Raw genomic sequence first — 21,338 nt, 5'->3', positions numbered from 1 at the left:
TGAACTTTAGCACTTCAGCAGTAATTGGCCGTGTGCCCCATTTTTGTTGCCAGTTCATCTTGCAAAGCATTATGAAAAATGGAGTTCATAGCATTTGTAGTGTGAAATGCCTCATCATGTGCAATACCAGAAACAGGAGTACCAAATTTAGAATATGCTCCAATTATCTGTTTTAAACCAATTATTTTATGAGACCACCCATAAAGGTTTACTCCAGGCATCATAACCAATACAGCTGACTGGGCCATTACCTTTAACTGGGACCCTGCTGGTCGCCGAGCCTCCTATGAGCCTGGTGATGTGTATTCAGCTTCTGCAGAGCTACAGAAGCTGGATGCCAATTCACCTGTTACTCATTGGCTGAAAACACTGTAGTGGTGATCGTGCATGGAGTGTTTCTTTAACTAGGATTTAAACAGCAAACACGTTATATAGCGCTGTGGATAGGGCTGAAGATGTATCTCAGATGCCATTCCCAGTGAAGCCTTTCACCCTTGCCAGATTAAAAACAGGAGTGCCATTACACTGGGGAAAACAAGCTTACCATTCCAGGTTGAATACTTTATTATACATATTTGCAATAAATGGATAGATCTATCCTATCCTACAACGTGAGCTTCTTGTATACAACACTGATGTTCATGCCAGAATTAAAAGACCAATATGACGGGGCAGGCAAACTAAGAGTTCTGGGTTAAGATAATATACTACTGACTGGTCATCTACAATTACATGAGGAGTAGAATATGCCATTGCATATTGAAGTCACATAAGATACTGGTCAATGAAACCAGGGTACATGACTTGTCAGTGCCATGCTTGCATGTTGCTTACACAATAATGGGCATTGTGGTGATGATTAACCATAAAACTGCAGATGTTGGAGGAACACATCCAATTCCAAACACGGGAAGATGTTACAGGTGTGTGTGTGTAAGAGGGCCTTCATACAGGGCCCTGGTTGACATGCACAATGAAACCCCTGCACCAGCACCTTCATCTGGCAGTCTGTCTCATCTGTTTTTTCATCATCTACCCCAAGCCAGACCAGAGGAACTCATATTGTCAATACGACTGACTGAAAAAATTTTATATTGGTGTTATACCAGTATATCATTGTGCTTCATCTGCTAACCGGAGACTGTCCACAGCCTTTGCTCCCACGTCTGCTCAGTGTTTACCACTCCAGAACTATCCACAAAATCCTGATTTCCCATCTAATTGCTTCCCATGTTTGCGGCACTATATGATGTGGCTGTGCCATTTCCTCCACTCACTGGCTTTACAACTCCTACTCGTTTCATGGACTATAGATTTTTAGTTTAATCAAGATACCAGGCGAGTAATAGTTAAGTACGCTCATTCTTTCTACATATTATATTAGATATGACCCTTACGGATGCTCCCTCGCACATCACATTTCAAGATTACTGATATATAATGTGTGGGAAAAAAAACGTATAACCAGATCACCTTAAGGATGGCATACATTTAATCTATAAAATGTGCTTGCAAAACCAAATTAAAATATGGCACCTTCCTTTTCAATTTGTCAGACGAACCAGAATTTAAAGGCACGCTATAGTCACCAGAACAACTACAGCTTAATGTAATTGGTCTGGTGAGTATAATCATACCCAGCAGGCATTTTCATGTCAACATTGCCTTTTCAGAGAGGGTGTTTCTAACCCTATAGTGTTCCTTTAAGTTGGGCTTGTGTACTACCACTAACAAGTAAGGCATCATGCAGTTGCACTCTAGTAGTTATGTAATACTGTACACACCAGTTTTACATACACAATATTTTGCCTCTATTATAAGGTAACAGCAGTAAAATTTAAACAGTGAGAAAAATTAAAATGGATGCTTTTCTTGCTTTATATGTAGACAACAGGGTTATCCCTAGGGATTACATTTTATTTGCGGTTTGTGCCATTTACTGGCTGATGCTCTCAGTCAATGAATGGTGACTGGATCGGCTTTGCAGAAGCAAGTCACCAAGGATGCCAGGGGGACTCAGAGCTAAAGTGAGAATTCAAAGTAAATTTCAAATTTAAGGTCAAAGTTGTGGACGTAGCTATTTTGACCTGAAAACAAGTCGCCAAACAACTAACTCTCTGTAGAAAGCTAGTAAAATCATTGTGTGACAGGTGCAATTCATGCAACTTTGACACTTAGAAGGACAGACTGCTCCTTAAATGAAGATCCAGTGTGATGCAGTTAGGCTCCAGGGGCACATGGTTTAAATGGTGGTGCCCAAAAGGCAGATCTCCTTATGTTTTAAAACCACAGCTTTCATGATGCTTTGTCATTCTAAAGCAGGGGTTCCCAAACTAGTTCTCAAGTACCCCCTAACAGTCCAGAATTTAGGGATTACCCTGTTGTGTCTAAAGTGCTTTTCTTTACCCCTAATAACACCTTAGACACAACTGGGTAACACCTAAATCCTAAACTGTGGGGGGTACTTGAGGACTGGGTTGGGAACCACTGGTCTAAAGGCATGCAAAACATTATGGGAGTTGTAGTTCTACAACATCTGGGGATCTACCTTTTGGGTACCCTTTGTTTTAAATGAACAAATAACCTCTTGAGAATGCCCTCAGCCAGATACACCCACACATATGACTCTTTGGGAAGTCAGATATTCTACTCTCAATGAGCAAATTATGTATTTAGCCTAAACAATACACATTGCAATATACCCATTTCTTTAATATCTGAACAAAGCAGTCAGTCACAAAGATTTAAGCAAGACTGCTTTCCATCTATGGATGTACAGAAAAGGGGTCCTGTATGTATTAATACCCAAAGGTTTTCAAAGCAATGACAGATGCACTCTTAACCGGACCTCTGCAAAAAAAAACCAAAAAAAAAAACCATTTGATAATCAAACAGAACTACAGGGAGAATAGCTGTAGATATGTACTGTGTGTGTGTCCGCATTGTTAACCCAAAGTATAGAATCATTATGTAAATGTATGAACAGGGCACGTTTGATTTACAGTTCAGTATAGATGTATGCAAAAATCCTGCAAATTGAAGAAAAACTTTTAAAGTTCATGCAAAAGCACACTCTTAATTTTAATATTCACAAGCTTGCTTTCAGAAGACCTTGCTTTATTTTGAGATTGGAGTACTGGATTCATTCGTTCAATTGTTTTTAAGGCACTAAGAGGCTTTATCCAGCTTGCAGAAAGAACCTGTTCTAAAGGCCATGTTTCTTGGAAGAACAGAATGTTCCATTTTGCTCTAATTCATTCTATTACTGAATTAAACTTTGATGTATTGGACTTGACAAGTGCTTCATGCTGATTGTATTGTGCATGATAGTATAATCACTCCCAATGCATTTCACACTGGCTGGCTGATTAATGCAATAGATTTTTGATGGCAAGAGGGAGTCCGTGCCTCCTTCACATTGCCATCTATTTCAGAGGGAGCTGAGAGTGCAGGAAATGGCTGTGTAATGTAGACAAAGACAGTACACAATACCCTTTATATAACAACTGAAATCTGGAATGGAGGTGGGGAGGGGGTGGAGTGAGGGCAAGATTGTTTTCTTATTTGTGGCAAACTATTGTCACAAAAATTGACACGTAAGTTTAGGGGAAAAACTGAGGAATGTGAAATCTGAAGGAAATTACTCATTCCTATTAAAAATCAAAACGAAAGAAAAATGTATATAATATATATATATATATATATATATATATATATATATATATATATATAAAGTCCAATTTGCAGAGCAGTAGATCAAAAAATTCTAGAGCAAGTTAACTTATAGACTCAACCTACTCGCCCTCACCCCCCATGGTGAGGGGCACTACTTCACCCGAACCCATACCGAGTACATCCAGATTCCAAACTGACCATCACCCCACAAGAACCGAAATGAATCCCTCAGCCCTACTGGGTCACACAAATTATAGGCGAACACCTCTATAACACTGTGCCATCGTCAGCAATGTTAGCCAAAAACCAGTGTGCACAGGGTGAGAAGTCTAGTTGTTACTCTATTCTATTTTATGTTTCCGACATATACTCAAACAATGTCAGTGTCTAGGAAATGCAATTGCTTTAACATAACCTCTTTCCATACCACCCCCTACGCATGGTATATATATTTTTCATCATTATTTTTCCTGTAACTTAAAAAAAATAAAAATAAAAAAAAAGGTGCTGCTTATCTGACATTTTCCAACAATCTAGCTTTTAACCTCATGGTCTTTATACATTTCAAAATGTCAATGTAAGTGTTAACTAACCAATGCACTGCAAAAATAGTTACACATATATAAATATTTGTCTCAATGGCCCACATTTGGAGCAAAATAAAACAAAAAAAACAAAACAACCCAAACCATGAATAATAATTGAAAAAAAAAAAAACATAGCATTGCAAAATGATTGGACCCTTAACTGTGATAGAACAGTGAATCATGGGAAGCCAAACAGAACGCAGGCTGGTCAACATTTGTGAAAAAGAAGCTGGCTGGGATTTAATCAGCAATAATTAGTAAGATACCCACAGCCAGGAGGAAAACCGTGCAATCAGTAATCTGTGCACTAACAAGCTGCTACACGTGTCAGTTCACCAGGCTATATCTACTGACTTTATTTTATTTTTTTTTAAACTTTACTGTTGCCATCAAATTAAACTTCTGGGATTTCATTTAACAGTTTCAGCTTTATTATTAAACTGTCAAATAAACGGCCTTACTTACAGAACTAGCTGCACTAATTACAGCTTATTTAAGGTTGACATGTATAATGATTCATTTGTGGCTCTAGACAGCCAATGAGAGGTTGTTGCACAAGTTCTGGGCAACTTTTTATTTATTTTGCCACATATATTTTGCTAAACGGATGTTTAATTTGTAGCAGAGGGGCAAATAGGGCCTTCAACTAAAATAAAATTCACTTAATTAAATTATCCATCGTGGCACGGTATTTAGTGAGAATGACATTGTCTCATCAAGTCCCAAATTCTCAGTCTGGCCTAAAATGGCTGGAAATGTCTGTACACTGCTCGGAGAGAGGGAGAAAGCCACAAGTAAATTACGGGCAAGACTTTCTCAAAGTCCAGCAATTTTGATTCCTAGGCAGTACAGAGCATGAACATAAGTAGCATTTCTCTTTTCCAAAAACAAAAATTCTGCAACTTTATTAATGGATAACTCTTATTATGTTGCAGAATCCATTAAAAAAATCCTCATCCAAAAATATTATAAGAACAGCAGAAACATTTCCCTTCAGTGCTTTGTATTACACCTTTCAATAGCCAGAGGGGGAGAATACTGAAGCTTCGGGAGATAGCAAAAACCAACACATTGAATCACGGCCAATGGAAACCCTGAAGGCAAAATGCATCTATATCTCCAGTAGATGAACTAAAACTCCCACAAATCACCGTCTGTTATACAATATGGATCTTTTCTCGAGCTGTTGATGAATCTTTCAGTTCAGAATTACAAGTCTTTGCACGCTACATCAATAATTTGAACATTTCACATTTGTGCAGAAATATTCCAATTATGAAAATAATAAATGCATTTTAATTCTACTCACTTCAATAAATTAAAGTCATTTGGAATACAAAGGAAAAACAAAATATAAGATTGCTTTGCCTTTTATATACTAGCAAGAGATGTAAAAATGTTTATCCAGCCATCTAGAGAGAGTAGCTAGCTTGTTTGCGTTTTGACACTTAAATAAAAAAAAGTACCATTCTCATATGATTTGCATGAACTTCCCTTAATGACTATTGATTAATACTAAAATAAATAGCTGTGCTATAAGGCCTGTAATGTGTACACTGTTCAAATGCCATATATTTAGTAGTTTAATCTAGATTACATTTTCCTATAAAGGTATTGAGAAAATACACAGGGGTATGTGATTTCTCTAACAAGAATTATAGAAAACTTTAAGCCAAGCTCTAGTCAGATTTCACGGTTTGTTCCTGGTAACAGCAGGCCGGATACTTGTCTTGACCGAGCTCTGAGCTGCCTTCTGTCAAACCGTGAAGTCCTGCCATGAAAATGCTGGATTATCCGCTCTGCTTTTGGAGGTTTTAAGCAGGTTTCACTTTGAGAGGTTTGTTAGAATTCTGCAGCATTTGTCAAGAGGTACAGAGATGCATGTAAATTAAACTGTCTGATTGGCAAGTAGGACACAGCATTTCTGGCCACACACTGCGCATGAAAATACGCTTCACCTTGTCAATGCTCAAGAAGTGTAAAACTCCTTGCACAATCACAATGGTACCAAAAGAATGAGAAACTGCTGCATTCTCTCTCTGAAAGAAAACACAAGATAGCAGGTACCACTAGGGAAATAAATCAATAATACACATGGTTAAACATCACCATTCCTCATAACATTGGGTTTAGCAGTCCTTCACTGGTTACATAAAAAATTAAACATATTACTAGTGAGAGATCATGTATAATGAACGCACAAGTAAAAATGGCACGCAGTCAAAGTGCGCCACCTGTGAAAAGAATCTAAAGCAAGCGACAGGAAGACCATGACAACATATCATGTGAATGACATACAGTATAATCTGATATGTCATACATGGACTATATAGCACATGGGAAGATCTGATCATCCAAATGAGCTCTGTCTTCAGAGATTTTTATTTTCAATGGGGCCTCAATGCATCCAACTTTAGTTTGCTTACGGAGTATAAATATTTTTTTGGGTGGAATTACTATTTATGCATTTGTGACAGCTGATATATTTACCATGTGTTGCAAAGTTAATGTGTAGTGATTACATGATTGGTTTCATCAATAACAAAATAAATCATGATTTAAAATGTAATCTATTGTTTATGTATATGAATGAGTTATGGATGTATCATGGCTGAGGAGACTATTGACTATATCTTTGTTCCAAAGCCTAGAAGTCCTAGAAACTTCATAAATCGTTCTGTCTTTGATGGAGTCGGCTGAACAAGGCTAAAAAGCGGAAGACTCTTTTCACAATACCTGAATAGTATTTTTCACCCTCAGTGAAGGTGTTCTGTTCTTTGCATGATGCTGAATGCACATGTATGGAAATTTGAAATGAATGCCTGTGTGAATGTGCTCAGTCAGCATTTCTCTGCAGACACCTGAATGAGCAAGAGTATCAAGGAACAACGCCATCATCCTGGACATGCAAGTACTGAAGATCTATTTTTTCCCCACTGCACTACTCTCCCCACTAAGCACTTCAGTAGTAAATAAAGAACTGTTAATTTCAGAGAAGTGACAACCAAAAAGGAAGATCTACAGTTGGACAAATACCTTGATTCACAGGGTGAGAGCTACCCTATCGATATCACTGTTTTGTTCTAATTTTTTTTAATCTACTTTTTATTACTCTTTTTTTTAAAAAAAATTTAAAGACAATATTTCACATCTCAAGTTTATTCTTTACATCTGACATTTAGATACATTTTTGCTTATACTTACATTGTTTTACAAACAACCCTTTATGTGTCTAAATATCTAGATACATCGCTGTAACGGAGCTCCGTGTACCCCGACCGAGTACCCTCCGTTGATGGATGCTCCTAGCGCTCTCAGAGGACTCCAAGCACTGCAGACGACACCACAACCACCGCAGGCTCCACAACCGCCGTAGCTTAACTGGAGCCCCGCCGTCTTCCTTCCACCCTGGAATGAACCTTCAGCATTCAGGACCGTGTGGGGAAGATCTCTCCTCCTGGAGAGCGTATCCGGAAAAAGCTCTTAAAAGAGCGAAGTGATTAAGAGCTCAGGGGAATATGCAGCGCATAGCAATCCCCAGTGTGATATAGCAGTTCCCTCCAATAACGAGACAAGGCTACGTATTGAGGGTCAGAAGAGGTCTGAGGACTGGAACACCCAGCCTGCTTTTTATTAGGATAAGGTACATACAGGACACTCCCAGGGGGAGGATGAAATTGACCACTCACATGCATGGTAACACCCCCACGTCTCCTCCCCTCAGATAAACACATAACCCAATTAAAACGTACATTATTTTACCCAAGTTCTGGATGTACCCCAAAAACAGGGGGTACAGCTTTAAGTCTGGTATCCCCAAATAGCCCTTGTTCAGGGGAACAGTCTGTCCAAAAATCAGCCCATTCGGATGAATGGTTCGGGAGATACAGAGCTTCAAAGTTTTGACCGACCGCACAGACCAACTAGCCGAAAATAGTTCCATGAGTTTTGGCCTTGCGGTCGGTCTCCGTTCGCACGGTAAAATAGACGAAATTCTTGCCATCCATTCGCATCTTTGTGATCGCTAGAATCCCCATACTAAGTTAAGTATAACTACCGAACGGCCGGTCGTTCGGTAGTTTCCGTACGCAGTTCTGGATGTCTGGAGGTCTTAGCGGTATTCGCCTGTTTGCGCTTCCGATTTCCGTTCCATGCGTTCACAGGCAAACACCGCTGTTCGTACGCAAGATGGCCGCGAACACGTGTAAAAGTCCCGAAATGGCGGCCACCTATTCAGAGCACAAAGAATTCGTATGAAATCATACGAACGGCTGTATTCTCCAGTAATGGTATTCCCATGCAATATATTCGCCTAAATCCCCTGGCTGTTCGGTTATATTAGCAGTCCAGACCTACAGCATAGTTAAAGGGTTAGAGACAGCCTAATACAAATCCATATGCCCGAATATAGGGTTTACAGTGCAATATAGTCCAGGACCATAGTCGCAGGGGAGGATGCAGGCAAGCAGGCCTCTCCAGGACAAAGTGGCGAAGGGCACTTCGTCACAATCGCATTTTATACAAATTAACAGATTAAAGAAAAAATATATATAATAAAAAAAAGGGGAAAGAGAAGGGGAGGAATGGTTATTATTCGGTACTATGCTTCTGTGTATTTTAGTTATAACATAACTTTAAAGCTCTAGATTTTCATTAATCACTATAAATCTAATTTGCATTCACATCTTCCCTTTACCCAATTCATCCATTTTAAATAAGTCATATTTATATACAAATTTACAAATAAGTAGAGTGCACATTTTTACGACTCAATTTCATATGTGAGCACTTAAAGTCTTTCCCCTATACATATTAAAGGGACACTATAGTAGGGATCGACCAATATTGATTTTTTTAGAGCCGATACCGATATCCAGTGAACTTTCAGGCCGATAGCCGATATAATTTGCCGATATTCTGTACATTTACCATTTTGGAAAATAAAAAACTATTTCTAAAGGTAAATGCACAAAATATACATGCCACGTGTAGTGGATGCAGTGTGTTTAGACAGGGGAGCTGTGTATGTGTGTGTAGTGGATGCAGTGTGTGTTTGTATAGTGTGTGTGTATATAATGCAGTGTGTGTTTGTATAGTGTGTGTGTGTATATAATGCAGTGTGTTTGTATAGTGTGTGTGTGTGTATATAATGCAGTGTGTGTGTGTATATATAATGCAGTGTGTGTGTGTATATAATGTAGTGTGTGTGTATATAATGCAGTGTGTGTGTATATAATGCAGTGTGTGTGTATATAATGCAGTGTGTGTTTGTATAGTGTGTGTGTATATAATGCAGTGTGTGTGTGTACATAATGCAGTGTGTGTTTGTATAGTGTGTGTATATACTGCAGTGTGTGTTTGTATAGTGTGTGTGTGTATATAATGCAGTGTGTGTTTGTATAGTGTGTGTATATAATGCAGTGTGTGTGTGTATAGTGTGTGTATATAATGCAGTGTGTGTTTGTATAGTGTGTGTATATAATGCAGTGTGTGTTTGTATAGTGTGTGTATATAATGTAGTGTGTGTTTGTATAGTGTGTGTGTATATAATGTAGTGTGTGTTTGTGTAGTGTGTGTATATAATGCAGTGTGTATTATATATACACACACTATACAAACACACTGCATTATATATACACACACACTATACAAACACACTGAATTATATACAGTGTGTGTGAGGGGGCATTTTTATTAAAAAAAATGTTTTTTAATTTTTATATTCAATTATTTTTTTTATATATATATATATATTTAATTATTATTATTTTTTTTTGTTGTTGTCCCCCCTCCCTGCTTGTTGCCTTGCCAGGGAGGGGGATATGTTAATCCCTGGTGGTCCAGTGGCATTGGCTTAGCTGGGGGAGGGGAGGGGAGGGGAGGGAAGTGGGGTGGGCAGCATGCGTTTACTTACCTCCCAGCAGCTCCTCCAGCTCCCCAGTGTAAATCTCGCGAGACCCGCGGCCGTCAGAGCTGGCCGCGGGTCTCGCGAGATTTACACTGGGGAGCTGGAGGAGCTGCTGGGAGGTGAGTAAACGCTTGCTGCCCGCCCCCCCCAGGACCGCCGGGCTTGTAATGAGCCTGGCGGTCCTGGGAGGTAATATCGGTATCCCTATTGGCCGATACCGATATTGCCGAAAATACCGAATATCGGCCGATTATATCGGTAAAACCGATAATCGGTCGATCCCTACACTATAGTTACCCAGACCACTTCAGCTCAATGAGGTGGTCTGGGTGCCAGGTCCCTCAGGTTTTAACCCTTCACATGTAAACATAGTTTCAGAGAAACTGCTATGTTTACAAAGCAGGGTTAATCCAACCTCTAGTGGCCGTCTTCCTGACCCCAACAAGAGGCGCATATGCGACGCTGGATGCGAAATTCGCATCCAACGTGCAGAACGTCCATAGGAAAGCATTGGGAAAAGCTTTCCTATGGACTGTTTAAATGCGTGCGCAGCACTTGCTGCACATGCGAATTCCGCTCCACTCGGGAGGAGATGTCACCAGCGCAGAGGGAGCCCAGTGCTGGATTAAGGTAAGTAGCTGAAGGGGTTTTAACCCCTTCAGCGCCAAGGGAGGGGGATCCTGAGGGTGGGGGCACCCTTAGGGCACTATAGTGTCAGGAAAACATGTTTGTTTTCCTGACACTATAGTGATCCTTTAATAGATTCCAACCACATTTTTTCAGTTACCTAGTAACCTATATCCTGTTCCCACTTTTTAACACATGGCAATATGCAAGTTCTGGGTCAGTTTGGCATATAATATAGATGTTATTTTTATTGGTTTAAGATTTAAACAAACTGTTTCAAAATATGTCAATTCCTGCATTTTTTTTTATCAACTACGAATTGTTGATACATTCGACCACCATGATTTAATTTGTAGATATGAAAAGTAAGCTACCTTCTGCATTGTATAAAAGCATTCTATGTCTGAAAAAGGTAATCATTTCCCATCTTTACATAATTTGTATATATGCGTGACTCCACATCAAACCTACAATTTATAATTAAAAATCAGGTATTAAGAGTGGCAAAACAGTTACAGGTGTTGCCAAAGAAATTGAGTTATTACTGCTTAACTGTGACCTAGATTTATCCCATTCTGTGTCATTGTTGTGGGCAAAGCTTGCAGGAGAACTGGTCTAAGAGCTTGTGGTAACCAAACTAAATCTATAAGGTTTGTCCCATTCAGCCAATAGTTTTCAATATGTAACCATTGTGGTAGGTTATGAATCTGATGAGCAGACAGTATAGTATTGATTATTGCTGCTTTATAATAATATGGTATATTTGGCAACCCCATGCCTCCTTGCTGTACAGGTTTGCTTATTATGTTAAATTCTATTCTAGAACGTTTACCGTTCCATATAAATACATTGATCATTTCTTGTAATTTCTGAAAATAAGACCTTGGTATTGCTATTGGCCGTGTTCTAAATAGACATTGCAATTTAGGTAATATTGACATTTTTACCGCCGATATTCTACCTGACCAGGAGATAAACTTATTTCTCCAATGTAGTAAAATGAAAGAAATTTATTTACACAACCTAATATAATTTATTTGATATAGTTGAGTAAGGAGAAAGGTAGTCTCACCCATAAGTAATTCAAATAACCCTCCAATCATAATTAAAATCATTTGTAAATTTGCATAATAGTCCTCCATCCTGACTCGGCTTGGGGTTAAAAAAATTAAACTTGTTCTAACTATCAAGTTAGGCCCATGAGTGATCAAACAGTCACCCTGGGAAGAAGTCGGGCATTTAGGAATTGAACCTTCAAAGGTCTCAGATGTCAAAGCCTATGTGCCTGTTGTTCAGGTGGTTTAACCTTGTCATTAGATCTTCAAGCTGCATCCCCTACAGCAGTGTTCCCCAACCCCCGGGCCGCGGACCGGTACCGGTCCGTGGATCAAACGGTACCGGGCCGCCCAGGGGTGTGCGAGCCTGCCGGCTAATGCAGGGCTGGCATTGCCCAAGTGCCAGCCCTGCAATGTGCCTGCGGACCGGAGGGGAGATCAGAGATCTCCCTCCCCGGTCTGCAGGCACATTGCTGACAGCCGGCAGGGGAGGGAGTGAGAGAGGACCCGGGAGCTCTTACCTGCAGCTCCTCCGGGTCCTCCTCTCGCGAGATTTGGAGCGTTGCCGCGGTAACCACGGCAAAGCTCCAAATCTCGCGAGAGTGAACTCTAGCCCTGTAACTGGGCTAGAGTTCATCTCACCACCACTGGGACCACCAGGGAATCCCCACCGGACCACCAGGGACTAAGAAATGTCCCCCCTCCTCCCAGTAAAGGTAAGAAGGGAGGGGGGACATCAATATATTATTTTTAATTAAATAAATTAAAAAAGCCTCCCTACCCTCCTTACTCCCCATACACACACTGCCCCCATACACACACTGCCCCATACACACACTACACACACTGCCCCATACACACACTACACACACTGCCCCATACACACACTACACACACAGCCCTACACACACTGCCCCACAAACACTGCCCCATACACACACTACACACACAGCCCCACAAACACTGCCCCATACACACACTACACACACAGCCCCACAAACACTGCCCCATACACACACTACACACACTGCCCCCATACACACACTACACACACAGCCCCCAAACACTGCCCCATACACACACTACACACACAGCCCCCATACACACACTACACACACTGCCCCCAAACACTGCCCCATACACACACTACACACACTGCCCCACAAACACTGCCCCATACACACACTACACACACAGCCCCACAAACACTGCCCCATACACACACTACACACACTGCCCCACAAACACTGCCCCATACACACACAGCCCCACAAACACTGCCCCATACACACACTACACACACTGCCCCCATACACACACTACACACACTGCCCTCATACACACACTACACACACTGCCCCACAAACACTGCCCCATACACACACTACACACACTGCCCCACAAACACTGCCCCATACACACACTACACACACTGCCCCACAAACACTCCCCCATACACACACTACACACACTGCCCCCAAACACTGCCCCCATACACACACTACACACACTGCAAACACTGCCCCACAAACACTGCCCCCATACACACACTACACACACTGCCCCCAAACACTGCCCCATACACACACTACACACACTGCCCCATACACACACTACACACACTGCCCCATACACACACTACACACACTGCCCTCATACACACACTACACACACTGCCCTCATACACACACTACACACACTGCCCCACAAACACTGCCCCATACACACACTACACACACTGCCCCACAAACACTCCCCCATACACACACTACACACACTGCCCCCAAACACTGCCCCCATACACACACTACACACACTGCCCCATACACACACTGCCCCCAAACACTGCCCCATACACACACTGCAAACACTGCCCCCATACACACACTACACACACTGCCCCACAAACACTGCCCCCATACACACACTACACACACTGCCCCCAAACACTGCCCCATACACACACTACACACACTGCCCCGCAAACACTGCCCCCCATACACACATCGCCCCAAACACACACACACTGCAACTCTCACACACACTGCCACCCTCACATACACACTGCACCGCTCACACACACATACACACAATTTTGAGTCTATGTCTTTATGTGACTGTGTTTGTGTTTTTCTGACTATGTATGTGTCTGCGTGTTTTTTTAATATATGTGACTGTTTTTTTTTTTGTCTTATTAAATCAAAACAAGCGGGCCACGGAAAAATTATCAAATGTTTACCGGTCCGCGGCGATAAAAAGGTTGGGGAGCACTGCCCTACAGGATACACGAGTAAAGAAAAGAATATGTATCAACTGTTGCATCACAAGAGGAGATATTTTAAAGCATAGAAAACCAAGATTGATCCTAAGACTTTGTGCAAAGGTTGTGTTAAATACCAGTTCTACGTAAAAAAAACCTGGATACATCTAACAAGAAATACCCACTTTCTGCAATCAATCTGCATTTTAAGAAGCAGCTACACCTAAAACTGCATATGGGATAAAACACAGTCATTACATGTATATTACATGCATTGTTTATATGGCAGCACTGTGTGAGTAAGATGGTGCACTTTGGTTAGTGCCCCCCATTAGTATTTCACTTAGAGGTTAAGTGACAGTCAGTTGAAGCCTGCTGTAGATAGTAGTTAAACTTTCCTTAGGAGAGTTTAGGGATTTTATTTTTAAGTTCTACAAATTAGGTTAACATCTGATATGAGCGGTTACATATTTCATAATAAACACTTTAGAGGCTTGGTGTGATTTAGCGGTCAATTTGACTGAAAAAAGCATAGACTCAGAAAAGTAATGTGCAATCAAGGGTTAATTATGGGACTTGTGGACTGGTCGTGATGGGTAGGCTCCATGAAGAAACCATTATAAAACCCTATGTAAAGAATGCCTAATTCTACAGTGACCTGCAGACAATTTCAAATATTTGGTCTGTTTCTATATTTACAGATATTCTCATTCTCATTTGTTTATTTACATACACATTGACCTAAAACCAAGAATCTAGCATCCTGGATGCACTGTATGCAGTTGTTGCAGCCACTCACTTTCAGAGTGAACTGTCACTTCTTTGATATAAGGCACTGAAAATCACCAATACGTTCAGGGCTATTGCCTAAAGTGAGAATTCAAAGTGAATTTCAAATTTAAAGGCTAAAAACAGTCAAATTGGAAAAGTTTTTTAAGTCAACTGTGCTTTAAGTTCAGTTACTCTGGATTTAAAGGGACACTTTACATTTGAAATTCACTAAGAATGATCACTTCAGTAAATGAATGTGATGTTCCATTTTCATTTAAAATATATATCAAAGATTTAGCAAGTGACATTACAATCCAGTTCAGTCCAGGAACAGCCAGGGCACACAAAACAGAGGAGAACAAAAACATTGAACATAGCGGAAGAGTTAAAACAGTGACAGAAAATGGCAGCATTTAGGACTAAGATAGCTGTACCCGCTTCCAGACAAGAAGAGTGGACTTGCAAATTTAATGTAATTTTTTTTTTTTTAGACCTCATAAAAACTTAATATATTAAGTTGATAATTACTCTTAAATAAGTGTTTTTTTCCCTTCTATCTGCGTAACATGGCTGCTGTGATTCCTCACCGCATATGCACAGGTTTTTTTTTTTTTTAGACTAATTCATTGTTCTGATTTGTAAAAGACGTAAAAGACTGAAGAAAGCAATGTATTTCCATAACACAGTATAAATTACTACAACAATGAAGACAGTGTGCATATATAAAAATGCATACCAACACATTAATAATTTAGCTAATGTGCCACAGGCCCTCCAGGCTTGCAATAGCAAATACATTTTAGGCTTCGCTCATAAAAAAAAAAAAAAGATGCATCGGAAAAACGAACATATAATTTACAAGATAGTGTATAATAAAATGCTGACTGTCTGACAAAGCACTTTCTAATATAAATTTAGATTTATTCCTAAAGCTCTAAATAGATGCAGCCTCTTGTTCTGCCCGGACAATAGGGACTGTTTAGATTATTTTCCAAGTATCCGTTTATTAAAAAAAAAAAAATAATAATAATAATAATAATATAGAAAGCAAGCCTTCAAACAATTGTCAGTTTGTATGGATGAAATGCTAGATCCATTCAGTGCATAATTTTGTCTGTTATTAACATCAGGAGGATTTGGTGATCTGACTGCTTAACAGAATGATGGGGACATTCAGAACATGCTGCTCTACAATGCACTGAATGCTGTGCAGTCCAGAGAAATTATTCCCGCAGCTCCTCTCAAATATGGATCATAAGAAATTTCCCAGGAGGAAACCACCACCATGGAGAACTGAGCGTAAAGTTCCTGTATTAATATGCCAAATAACTCATTGACAGACTGCTGCCAAGTTGGCTGCGAAATGGATTATTATAATAGTAAACACATACAAGTGATAAAAACAGGAATAGCTTGAACCAAAAAAGAAAAACAACCCAAAAAAGGGGGTGGTGACGGGTTTTTTTTGGCCAAGTATTTTACACAGCAAAACATTTTACAAGATGTTAAAGCAGCTCTGTCATTGTTCAAAGCAAGACCAACTTACAAAATAAGTTAAATAAACACCCAAATAAATAAAAGTGTTTAATGATTTAAATAGTGCAGCATATAAAGAAAATCATTGGAAATAATACCAACAGAAATAAACAAAAAAAAGTCTTCATCAAGATCTTTACCGCCCTTTACTATGATATAATGTGAATAAGGACCTTAACACTAAATATTGAGAGTACATGGCAATAATATACTTTAGTGTCAAATATCTACAATACAGACAAAGAGCAGGCCTACGCTACACTAACCATCAAAATAGGTCCCCCCCCTTCCTTATTGTTATTTAGGGCCCCCACCTGCCGCTCAGGGGTGGGGAGGACAATAGGCCCCCACACATTTTCATTTAAGGCCCTCACCCGCCGCTCAGGGGTGGGGGCCGAGGGAAGGACAATCGGTCCCCTCCCCCCCATTTTTATTGAGGGCCTCCATCCGCCGCTCAAGGGAGTTCTCATTCTGTTAGGACGAAATTCGGTAGTTTCACCGGCGTTCTGTTTAAGTGACAGGACGTTTGGGAATACTGACAGGAAGCATCGCAAGATCAAGGATCAAAGGTGAGACTTGTGGGAAAATTGATCTGACCACCGGGAATGAAGCACACCTTGCTCCTCCGCTGGTCATAGCTGGTCAGGCGTATGAAACATAGTCCCTACTTTGTCTTATGTTTTAAAGAAAACTAGAGCAGACAGGAAGAAATGATGAACACATCCTGACAGAGGGAGAGAAGAGGAATCAATTAAAGAAAGGTAAGTGCGGCATGACAGTGCCGCTTTAACCCCTTAAGGACCAAACTTCTGGAATAAAAGGGAATCATGACATGTCACACATGTCATGTGTCCTTAAGGGGTTAAGTATGCTGAATTGCTTACATGGACTGGAAAGAAAATTGCATTATAACATAAGTAACAAACAGTTTTGATACAGTCACACAGCAGATGATAGAGCTAACCAGAGGAAACCAATTTTTAGGAAACTGGAAAAGAGCAACTTAATCAGAAATAGTTACTTTTGTCACTTCAACTACATTCTCCAGGACATTCAAGTCAACAATATCTTGCTGTGTATGGACTCACTACGCACAAAGGGACAGTATAAAAGCAGCCCATGATTACTGAGCATCATGGAAAATGTAGCCATCAAAACAAAATCTGAAGTGACAGAATTCAAAATATCAGTGAACCATGACTATACAAAAGAAATTACCTAATTCATCCCAAAGCTGCCTGTACTTATCAGTCATTGCAGTGCCTTGTTGCCTCCATAACGAAAGCCGAGGGTCAGCCATAAACTGCTCAGTTATCAATGTCAGCATTCGAGCTCCATTGGAGTCCCTCATCTTTAACATCTCTCGCACCTGTCAGGAAAAAAAAAAAAAGGTGGATATTGAGCGGATATTCCATAACAGTTACTTTAGTAAATGCGTCTTGAATTAAAAAAAAAAAAGCACAAACTTGTTTTTTTTATTTTTTAAAGTGAGCGGTTAACTTGTAGCAAGGAGGCATCAGATCATATCGTGGATTACATTATTTAGTTTGCTTACTACCCTTGATAACTCAATGTACCATAAAGAGGGGATGGGGTACACAGCTGAGCCTTTTCTGGTACATTACAGTATCTAGGGTAGTAAGCAAGCTAAATACTACAAGGAGAATAAAAAGGGGGATGAGAAGTAGGGAAACTAATCTAAAATTTTAAAAAAGCAGATTAAAGCCCATGTTAACAAAAGGAAAAAAGGTGTTTTTAAAATAAGCAAGGAAACAAAAAGAAACTCAAAACAAATTATCAGGAGAAGGAAAGAGTTACCAGTAATGTTATGTTTTCAGAGGAAATAACTGCAGAAGCTAAATGTATAGTGATATGATGCAAGTAATGGCAGTCAGATAAATTTTACTGATATTTGCATTATCCCAAGCACATTAAAATGTGTCATACATCCACCCCAGAGTCTATAAATACTCTATTTTACACACAGAACACCTAGAACAAAACAATACAGGCATACTACACAATATATTTGGCTTGCCTAAAATTGGAGACATCCCTGTATTTCCTATTGTTTCAATTATGCACTAGAATATTTATCAAAAGCAGAGAGCTGGAAATAGTTTGCCTACAAATGATGCCTAGGCTTTCCTGTGCAGCATGAGTGTTTAATAGATTAATTTATAGCTACATCTTAGAAATACCTCAATTGTTATGTAAACCGGTTTCTATGGTACTTTTTGGGGGGGACTTGTGATTCAATACTTGGTCCAAGGATTAAGGCTTGTTTGTGTAGCTCAAGCCCGTGTGTGTGGGTATGAGTAATATCTTTATATTTTTAACCCAGCATCTTTATTAGCAAAAAAAAAATATCACTCCTGTCAATCTGATGAAATCAATGTACTATACACCTTAATAGCATGTACCAGTTATAGATATATTTCTACCTTGGTATCCAATAAGCCTCTGACAGACCTCGATAAGAACACCATTTATATTAAGCCTCTTAGGACATACTTGAAAATGCAAGAAACTAAATGTTATGTTTATTTTTTTTTTTTTTTTCGTTTTTACCTTGAAAACAATTCTAAATCAATTTAATAGTGCTTTAATACTTTAATTAAAAACAAGTAGTAAGGGTATCTATGGGATTATACTTTGTTAGATATCATGCTGCTGCCCTTGGAGGATCCATAGCTTCTAGCCTGGGGCAATAACTCAACAGAATGCAAGATTTGAGCTGCACAAATACAGTGAGATTAGACCATTGTGTAACCGATAAAGGGATGGACTTGTAAAGACTTGCCATGGATGCCCCAAGGAAGGCTCTAGGGCAGTGTAAGTAGGTAGATCTTTAGAGAAATATTAAAGTAGCCACACTGTGAAATCCTTATAATTTCCTTTAATGTTGGCCTGTAGAGACCAACCAGCAGTAACAGAATAGATGACATTAATACACACCAGACCCTATGAAAAGTTAAGCGTTAAGGTTAAAAGCATGATTCTATTGCATTCTACTATGTTTCTATTACACAAATTCACAAAAAAAATGTAAGAAAACACACACATATATACACATATATATATATATATATATATATATATATATATATACACACACACACTTATAAAGTTATTCTGATATAATTTACACAATAAAAGTACCCATGTACGGAGTAAAATTATGCAGTACAAGTTAAGAATTAAATGTATAGCGCAAGTTACATACATAGTTACATAGTTAGATAGCTGAAAAGAGACTTGCGTCCATCAAGTTCAGCCTTCCTCACACCAATAATCTTCGCTACTTACAATCCTCCACCGCTTAATCAAAATATATATATACGTCTTTGTGTCCTGATGAAAGTTCCAAGCTAGGAACTGAAACATCTACTATCTGTGAGAATAAAATAATTGCTTACAAATCCAGGAGTGTTGGCAATTTTCTATTTCCTGTAGACAAGTGTGGCTTAGTATCATTTGGTTGGAGGTAGGAGTGCAAAGTTTTGGATTATTCTGTGTTGTGTTTTATATATATATATATTTACACACATATTCCCATTTAAGTGAGTAATCTTCTAAAAGAGCACTGCGGGCCAAACTATACCCAGGAAATGTAGTCTGTGCAATCACTTGCAGTAATATACCTTTGCAAACAGCAAGTTGAGTTGCTTTCCCGATCCGTGGTATCCACCCTGTGACAGAAATAATTTCACTTGTTCCTGAACTTGCTCTTCATCCAAGTGCCAACAATTTTCATCATCTATACTGGCACCTGCTGTAGGGTCTGGAGCACCTGTATGTCAAACAAAGAACAAGAATTGATGCATCACAGTTTATGAAGTGTCAGGAAACCTTTAAAGGGGCAAGACAATCTGAAAAAATAGGACATCTTTAAAGCCAGGTTTAGCTATAGTACAATTTCCTTTCTCTTTCAAAGCTACAGGATTTGTCAGGTATAAAATAAATGATAGAACAATACCTTCTTATTAACCAGAGATGAGACAAACTCCTTTATATCTTAAGAGAACTGGCAATCAAGCGGTCATAATATTTGTAAGTGAGCTGCGCATACACACTGCATCGGTGGTTCAGTCCCAGAATGCTACCCTAAACCTTAAAGCCATGTGTTGCACGCTGGCCCTCAAAAAGTCTCAACCTAAAAACTATGCTCAAAATCTACATATGCCACACCAATAATATTTTGGGCTCAAGCTCAGAGTGTTTCTGGCTTAAAGGACCACTATAGGCACCCAGACCACTTCAGCTCAACAAAGTGGTCAGGGTACCAGGTCCCTCTAGTGTTAACCCTGTAGCTGTAAACATAGCAGTAAGAGACGCTGACATCCATAGGAAAGCATTGAGTACTGTTTTCCTATGGGGGGTTTGAATGCGTGCGCGGGACAGGGACAGCATACACTGAGGCACAATCAATTTGTTTTGGATGAACCTACCTAAGTCCAGATGGGAGGTAACACAAATGGTAGTTGAAAATGACAGGGCTAAGATCCTGTGGGACTTTCAGATCTAGGCAGCCAAGGAAGTAGTGACCAACCAACCAGACATCATGGTGGTACACAAGAAATAGAAAAGACTGCAGTAGTGGTGGTGGATGTGACAATACCCAGCGACCATAATATCAAGAAGAAAGAAAATGAAAAGGTGGACAAATACCAAGGAACTAAAGGGGAAATAGAAAAGATGTGGAAAGGGAAGGCAGTAGTAGTCCCAGTGGTGATAGAAGCTTTCCAGACAGTAACCCCCCAAGATGAGAGAGGGGCTCCAGCAGATTTCAGGTGGGTCTGAGATCGCTGTCCAGAAGAGTGCAGTTCTAGGAACATCCCTCTTGTAGGGGACCCGAGAATGAGGAATACACAAGTCACATAGACACACACACACACACACACACACACACACACACA

General features: G+C 39.8%; 1 protein-coding gene across 1 annotated transcript in view; it reads right to left on the bottom strand.

Annotated features, from left to right (window-relative positions):
- ZSWIM6 (zinc finger SWIM-type containing 6) overlaps positions 1 to 21,338 on the bottom strand; it is a 97,026-nt gene that overhangs the window by 21,451 nt on the left and 54,237 nt on the right. The window contains exons 3-4 of the mRNA XM_063454051.1: positions 20,064 to 20,212; positions 17,638 to 17,788 (exon numbers count right to left, since the gene is read on the bottom strand). Coding sequence (XP_063310121.1) covers positions 17,638 to 17,788; positions 20,064 to 20,212 — 300 coding nt within the window. The remainder of the gene's footprint in view (positions 1 to 17,637; positions 17,789 to 20,063; positions 20,213 to 21,338) is intronic.

Source organism: Pelobates fuscus, chromosome 5 (assembly GCF_036172605.1).
Source record: "Pelobates fuscus isolate aPelFus1 chromosome 5, aPelFus1.pri, whole genome shotgun sequence".
Classification (NCBI taxonomy): Eukaryota; Metazoa; Chordata; class Amphibia; order Anura; family Pelobatidae; genus Pelobates; species Pelobates fuscus.
This window is presented reverse-complemented; position numbering and strand designations above follow the sequence as displayed.